Source organism: Arachis hypogaea, chromosome 8, assembly GCF_003086295.3.
Source record: "Arachis hypogaea cultivar Tifrunner chromosome 8, arahy.Tifrunner.gnm2.J5K5, whole genome shotgun sequence".
Taxonomy (NCBI): Eukaryota; Viridiplantae; Streptophyta; class Magnoliopsida; order Fabales; family Fabaceae; genus Arachis; species Arachis hypogaea.
This window is the reverse complement of record NC_092043.1, coordinates 45055927-45063231: the sequence shown is the minus strand read 5'-3', so window position 1 is coordinate 45063231 and position 7305 is coordinate 45055927. Positions and strand designations below refer to the sequence as shown.

General features: G+C 32.6%; 1 protein-coding gene across 1 annotated transcript; it reads left to right on the top strand.

Moving 5' to 3' along the window:
- Positions 1 to 1318: 1318 nt before the first annotated feature.
- LOC112707727 (uncharacterized) lies at positions 1319 to 7305 on the top strand. The gene is made up of 6 exons (XM_025759638.3): positions 1319 to 1950; positions 2308 to 2406; positions 3157 to 3334; positions 5126 to 5223; positions 6336 to 6397; positions 6833 to 7305. Exons 1-6 carry the CDS (start codon positions 1513 to 1515, stop codon positions 6948 to 6950), a joined length of 993 nt encoding a protein of 330 aa, XP_025615423.1. The 5' UTR covers positions 1319 to 1512; the 3' UTR covers positions 6951 to 7305.

The following is a 7305-nucleotide window of genomic DNA, read 5'->3' as shown; positions in this document are numbered from 1 at the left end:
TTAAATTATATTATGTTGTTAATTTTATTTTTTGTAGAACATAAAGGTAGAGAAAAATAAAGAATGAGAGAAAAGAGTGAGAAAGATAAAGAAGAAGAATGAGAGAAGGAGTTTGTTAATTTTGGAAGTTAAGAAATTTTTTTATTTTAATTATAATGAAAATATCTGGTGGCACATTTTGATTTGTCAAATTACTAATATAAAATATGAATTATAAATTATATATAGAGTGAGAAGGATAAAGAGAAATAGAAAAAAAGAGAGAGGTAGATAAGAAAATATAAGAAGGATGGTTACTAATTTTAGAGGAAAATGTATTCTCTAAATTTTAATAAGAGAGTGTCATGTAACACATTTTAGTTATTAAATTAGTTAATAATATATAAATATAATATATAATATAACCATATTTCAATTTTAGTATTTTAATTTTAATTTTAATTTAATTTAAATACAATTAGAAAATGTTATGTTATATATTTTGATTGTCAAATTCGTAATTAGTCATTGATAATGATATATAAGAGAAATAGAGTAAGTGAAGAAATGAGAGAGATAGAGAAATGAAGAAAGAAGAGGGAAGAGTTCTTTAATTTTAGAGGAAAAGATTTGATTTCAATTGCAATAAGAAAATGACATGTAGTACATTTTGGCTTTAAAATTAAAGATATATAATAGATAAATTAATTCAGCAGATGCAAATTAGAAAAGTGGGATTATACATGCAAATTAAAAGAATTGGTCTACCACTTATAATCATGAACACATCTACCAAACATTTTGTGATACATTATGACTTGTGATAATTAACATAAATAATATGACACATCATTGTTTAACAGACAAAATGACTAGTTTAACTTATGATTGTATCTCTTTCTAGAGACTAATATGATTAACAAAATTTTTCATAAATTAATTTGAAGAATGAAATATATCTTAAAAACATATTTGAGTATTAATCTTATAAATTTGACAAATCTCATAAGTATATTTTTAACTGTCTTCATCTTTATCATAAGTTGAAAGCTAACATTTAGATTTTATTCAAATAAAAATAGTTATTTTCATGTGAAATTGCTAGTTAAGAATTGTTAGATAATCACATGTTTGATTAAATTATTATCCAATAGCTCTCAACTATCAACTTCACATGAAGACTAGTCTTTATCAAAAAATAATTTATTTAATTTTAAATTATTATAGACAAAAAAAATTTACATGTATATTTAATTATATATTATCATAAGAATAAAAATAATAAATAATCATGTAAAAAAAATTATACTATAATAAATCAAAACTAAAGTCAGCTACTAAATCCATACTTTTAGTCATGAGTTAATGAGATGTCAAAATTGTGTGGGGAAATGATTTGCAAAGGGTTTAAGTGTGCTTCCCCTAAAATTTATCAGAAACCCCTCCGTCTCTGTTAAATGCAAGCCGAAACCAGCACTGCAAACTGAATAGTGAAAACCAGTAAGCTTGGCCGGCAACCGAACCGAACCAGCAATGGTTTTCACTTCTTGTTCTCTCTCCGCTTCCAAGCTTCTTCTCCCACCCACTCCCAACAATCCCTTCCCCACTACTTCTACGTCTGTTTCTTCTTTGCCTTTCCCATCTGCTAGACTCAACCGCCAACGATTCTTGTTTTCTTCAGCGGCATCGGCGTCGGCGTCGAACGCCCCGAAGGAGGGAGGCAAGAAGAAGGAGGAGGAGGTGGAGGAGGTTGAAGTAGAGGAAGAACTGCCGTGGATTCAGGAGAAGGCGCTGGACCTGGTGGAGTTCACCGGGTCCGTTACGCAAGCCTTGCCTGGTCCTCGTGTGGGCCCCACATCACTGCCTTGGATCCTCGCCGTTCCCCTTGCCTACGCCGGCATCACTTTTGTCATTGCTTTTGTTAAGACCGTTAAGAGGTTCACTTCTCCCAAGGCCAAACGCCGCAGACTGGTTTGTCATTTGCTTTTCTCCTTTCATTTATTCTCTGCTCCAAACAAGTGGAATTCGCGTTGACCATTCACCATTCGTCAACGTGAATTCCTTGTTACTTATGGGTGAGTCCCCAATCTAGGATTGAATTGATGGTATATAACTGAGTGGAGTGAAATGGAGGCATAGGAGTAGAGTTATTATTCCACTTTATTGTTGTTTCTATTAACAAGACATGAAGGTTTGATAGAATTGAAACGAATATATTTGCTCGCTAACCATTTCATTTCTCTTAAGCTCTTTTTTACTTCATCTCTTTGCTTAGAAGTATCATTGTTTGTTGGCAATTTGATAATTATATATCTACTTCCGTTTCAGGTTGGGAAAAATGCAACACTATGCAAGTCACTTGATGAGTTATTTCAGAAAGGAAGAGATCAAGTCAACATTGTTGCACTCAAGGAACTTGAGAGTAAGGTGAGATACTTATAGGGAATCATCATGCTCAACACTGTTATAGTGGTACTTTCATATAATGAAATCTTTTTTTTTTTTTTTTGAGAGAGAGAGAGAGGGGGGGGGGGTTGGAAATAATTGGTTGACTTACTAAAATTTGGGATTGTGGCAAGCTATAACAAGGAGTAATTACTGCTTATTGAAATTTTGAATAATCATGTTATCTTTGGATTTGCTTCGCAGATGAAGTGTGGTTAACTTGACATGTTAAATTGTAAAGTTGACATATCACATACCCACAATGCTAGTCTATTCTACTATTTATTCTAGATTTGGTGTGTTTTTATGGCAGTGTCATGTCTTCATATGTGCCTAGAATATGTGCTACACTACAGTTGGTATCATTATTTTGCTTTACAAAATAATAAGAATGATGTGAAAGAAAATGTACCAAAACTTGTCATTTAGAAAAGACTATTATGGGGAAAAATATAGAATTTTATGATGCTTTGATGTATAACTTGTTAAGCAGAAAAAAGGTATTAGCAGAAACATTTTTTTATATGGTATAGAGTAAATGAGTTAACTGTTAGGTTGCAGTTTCTCTAACTAAAGGATATTAAATCTTTGTGAATCAAGGAATATTTGGAATTCTGTTTTCTTGATGGGAAACATTTTGAACCAATTTTTTGTTTACTGGTTTCCCATGATATATGTGCTAGTGTATATGTATCATTTAATTTAATGTAACAACTGTGAATTTGTATTCAGACAGGTTTTGATCTGGAAGAAATTTTGCGCAAGTATATCCGGTATGCTTTGAATGAAAAACCATTCAACCCTGACATGGTAGCTGATTTAATTCAGTTAAGGAGTGCTTCTATGTTAAATGATTCACAAGTTGCTGAGATTCTGAATGAAATTTCACGACGAATTGTGCGAGATAAAGGTAATACATTCTCAACATTTGACAATATTATTTTGAGTAGTCTTAGTGCTTGATAGCATGGATATACATGATTCCAAAATCCAATGGTATTGTGTTTTAGTATAGTGGATGAAAAATATCTTGAACCTATGAGTGTTTGACCTTTTAAAGTTTAAACTAGCAAAACCACTCACTGGTAGCATGATTCTAGGGGCTTAATTTGAAAGATTTTGAATGCTGGAAGTGCAAAAACATGAATTAGAATTCTTAATTACCTTCTGGCTTTTTGACATTTAGATGTTACTTGTAAGATGTTTAGGTAACTACTCATAAAATAATTTGGAGAAATTTTATTTGATATTGTGTGAATTTCCCTTTGATTTGTTTGCCGTAAGGTATGACTGGCCTTCTGCCCAAAGATAAATACTGGGCTCTCCACATCTATTTTGGGTTCTTGCCAAATTACTTGTTGAAACTGGTTCTGACCATTAGTTTATAAGTTTCATTAACTAGTTGACCACATAAGCCTTCTGTTGTTCCTTGCATTACTCTCGCTTATCTCATTATGGCTTAAGTCACCCAATTGAGTTCCAGATCTGCTTTGACACTGCTTTCACCTCCATCATTATTTAATCTCTTGCTTTCTGCCGCATGTTTATTCAGTCACTCTCCAACTCCCAAACTGCCATGGCATCCACTGCTTTATGCATTTCATTTCCCTCTTTATCTCTTGATGCATCTTTCTTTCTCCTTGCATAAACTCACGTAACCTTGGCTAATTTCTCACCAGCCCATTTTCCTATTATCCTCCTGCATAAACATTAACTTAATAAACATTATTGAATAAAATTATAATTTTTTTTGTTGCTGAAGATAATTTATATATCATAGATTTGAATATCTTTTAATAGGAATTACCTGACTGATTTTTGAGTAAAATATTATACACATCCCTAGATATATAAATAAGCTTTCCTCTTAGCCAGAAATTCCATCACTATTCTTAATATAATTAATTCAGTGAGCATTTGGCTGCACTTAATCTGGTTGATGGTTAATTGAAAACCAAAATGAATTTTTGCATGAGTCTACTGTATCTGGGGTTTGCAATGAGTTCAAGTGGCTTGTTAGTTGCTCAGGGCTTGCCTCATGACCGGTTATTCAATCAACTAGGATCATGATTAATGAGCTCAGGTCATTGAGCCTAGAGGTCTAAATTGGTGAAACTTAGTTGATTGAGCTCATGTAAATTGTAAGCTTGGAGTGAGCCAAGCTTGAATCATGAAAAAAGGATCACTTTCTATTGTGCCTAACTGAGGTAGGCCTAGCTCTAGTCCTGCTTAGTCAAACCTATCTGCAGTTTAATTTCACTTATATTAATTTTTATGGGTGTAATTTTCAACATATCACAATTTGGTTCTATGAAGTGATTCTTTAGTGCAACTATGTTTTGATAACTAGTTATAGACTTGTAGTGGCTTTTGTATTCCATTTCTTATCCTTTATTATAACCTTGCTATCTGGTTCTTCGAAGCATGAGCTGGACTTCAAATTTGAAAAAAATATTAATATGAAGTTACAATTCTATAATCCACATTTCTGTTTTTCAGTAAGTAGAATATTTGGGTTTTAAACATACCCTTGTTTTCTTCTGAAACAGGTTTGCCACTACTGTTAAATTTGTATTCAAATCTTACATGCTTTGAAATAATAGCAACCTTGAAAGTCAGAAAAAACAGATGCTTACATTGTTCTATGTTAGGACATAATTATATCTGTTCTCTACTTACATTACATTTGAATTATTTTTAGGTCCTGTTGTGATGGAGAAAGCAGGCTATACTGAAAGGGGTTTCAAGAGAAAATTAGCAGTACAAGCCCTCTTTGGAAAGGTCTTCTATCTATCTGAGGTAAGTCTGCACAGTCAATTTGATATAAATTTAGTTTGCTGTGCATAAAATTTGATTAGTGTTCAGTTCCAATGTTCCCTTGTACTATTGGGCACTGACCTTTACATTGGTTCCATGACCTTAAAGTTAAGGGTTGAGGTGGGGAAGAAGGAAAGAGAGGATAGACACTCAAAATGATGTTCTCATTTATATTGAATTATTGATGGTGATCTCTGATCAGATACAAAATAAAAAGCACTTACCCCCATATATACTAATACCAATACCAATACCAAAGTCCTACTTGTAACTGAATAAGGAAACCAAACATGAAGAAATGTAAACAATTCCTTCGATAATTTATATATTCAGTTATTTAGGTTAAGAACAAGAAAAAAGAGAGATCACAAATAAATAATGATGAACAATTACTTGTCCAACAATTATTAGGTCCCAATAATACTGAGGTTTACTTACAATTGTTCAGTAATATATATATATATATATATTAAATTTGGCTCTTTATACATTCCTCTATTTGATTATTCTGCTCATTAGTTTTTGTTGTAAACTTATAATACACGAGACATGCAGACTGTCATACAAGGAAGTGGTTTTGTGCAGTAGAGTAGCTTTAAAGTTGCCAGATATAGGCACCTAAAAGAGTCTAGGAGAAAAGAGTAGATATCATAGATGTCAGGATAGCCCAATAAGTAGAGGTTGATAAAGAAGAGGTTGTATCTTTCAAAGAGACTTCATTTTCAACCTGCTGGTGTTGGCTCATTATCTTCTATTTAGATTGGCCAAACTCTAGTCATAGAATTTTAGCAAGAATGAGTTTGCATTGTTAATGACTATTAGATGGATGAGTGGTCTCCTCATCCCCTTTGATTTATTCAACAAGAAATCCTTATTATTGACAACTTCTAGTGAAATTGAGTCAAAATTTTCTGGCTATGTAAATATTCTTGGGTATATATCGTCAAATTTCAACTTGAGGATAATGTAATTGTTTGTCTGAAGTTTTCTAATACTTTATTCCATAATATCTTAATATCTAATATTCATACTTGTAATTTTGTATGTTTTGTTGGGTTATGAGTTTATTGAATTAGTTTTGTTATTCGTTCCAGCTGCCGGAGTTCTGTTCAAGAGATAGCTCCTTAGTCGTCAAGGAAATCTTCGGAGTTACAGAGTATGTTTTACATGCTTAAATGTTACGGGTCGTTTGCGTCATAACTAGTAAAAACTTATTGAATTACAAAGTGCGAAGAGCCATTGTGTAACATATTACTTCTAACCTCGGTTGTAAATTGTGGTTGGACTGCATTGTGGAAAATTGGGCGAAAACATATGTGAAACAGCCACAGTCGCTGCTGCAATGTGATGCAGTTGGCATTGCATTGCGGTTGTAGACTGCAAATTAAAACCATGCTTATTACTTTTTATTTCTTTTTCTTTTTGTTTTTTATCTTAAATATTTCTTAGTGAACTTGGTATTTCTATCAGCATTTTGCATAAATTTATTTCAGCATTTTTCCATGCACACAGGCTCTGCAATAAAATTGAACTCGAAACACCTATTAAATATGATCTAATATTGTTCCTTGGTTTTCCTTTCTTTTCTCAGTGAAGATGCCGATAAACTCCGGATACATACCGTCTCTGATCATGGCAGTATGGATGCACTTGAGAAGATGATTGATTCTGGTGATGTTTCAGATTCAGAAGATTCCGGTGATGTCTAATTTGATGATTCCTCTTGATACAAATCATGTTAGTGTTCTGCGTTCCAAAAGGTTGAAGAATGACCTGGTTGATGCAAATTGTAAAATAGCATCCTCCACCATCCCAAAATGGAAGAGTTTTCATTTATTCTACTACGTTAGCACTTTCAAGATCCCGTGAATCACTCTGGCCTTCGTATTTTTTATATAACTTGTAGATCAGTTTTTAGCATCGATGTTTTTGTATGGAGAAACGGAATAAAATGAAATCGTTTGAACATGAACGTAGTATGATATGGTACTTTGTGTCAACATTAGATTGATCAAATTTCATGTCTCCACTTTCTGTTATATATTACAATAATTTATTTATTTA

Bases quoted from the DNA above. Each gene is read 5' to 3' on its own strand.
- LOC112707727 (XM_025759638.3), top strand. From the start codon at position 1,513: ATGGTTTTCACTTCTTGTTCTCTCTCCGCTTCCAAGCTTCTTCTCCCA. The intron at 1,951-2,307 runs GTTTGTCATTTG...CTTCCGTTTCAG, and splicing joins AGGCCAAACGCCGCAGACTG to GTTGGGAAAAATGCAACACT. The intron at 3,335-5,125 runs GTAATACATTCT...AATTATTTTTAG, and splicing joins ACGAATTGTGCGAGATAAAG to GTCCTGTTGTGATGGAGAAA.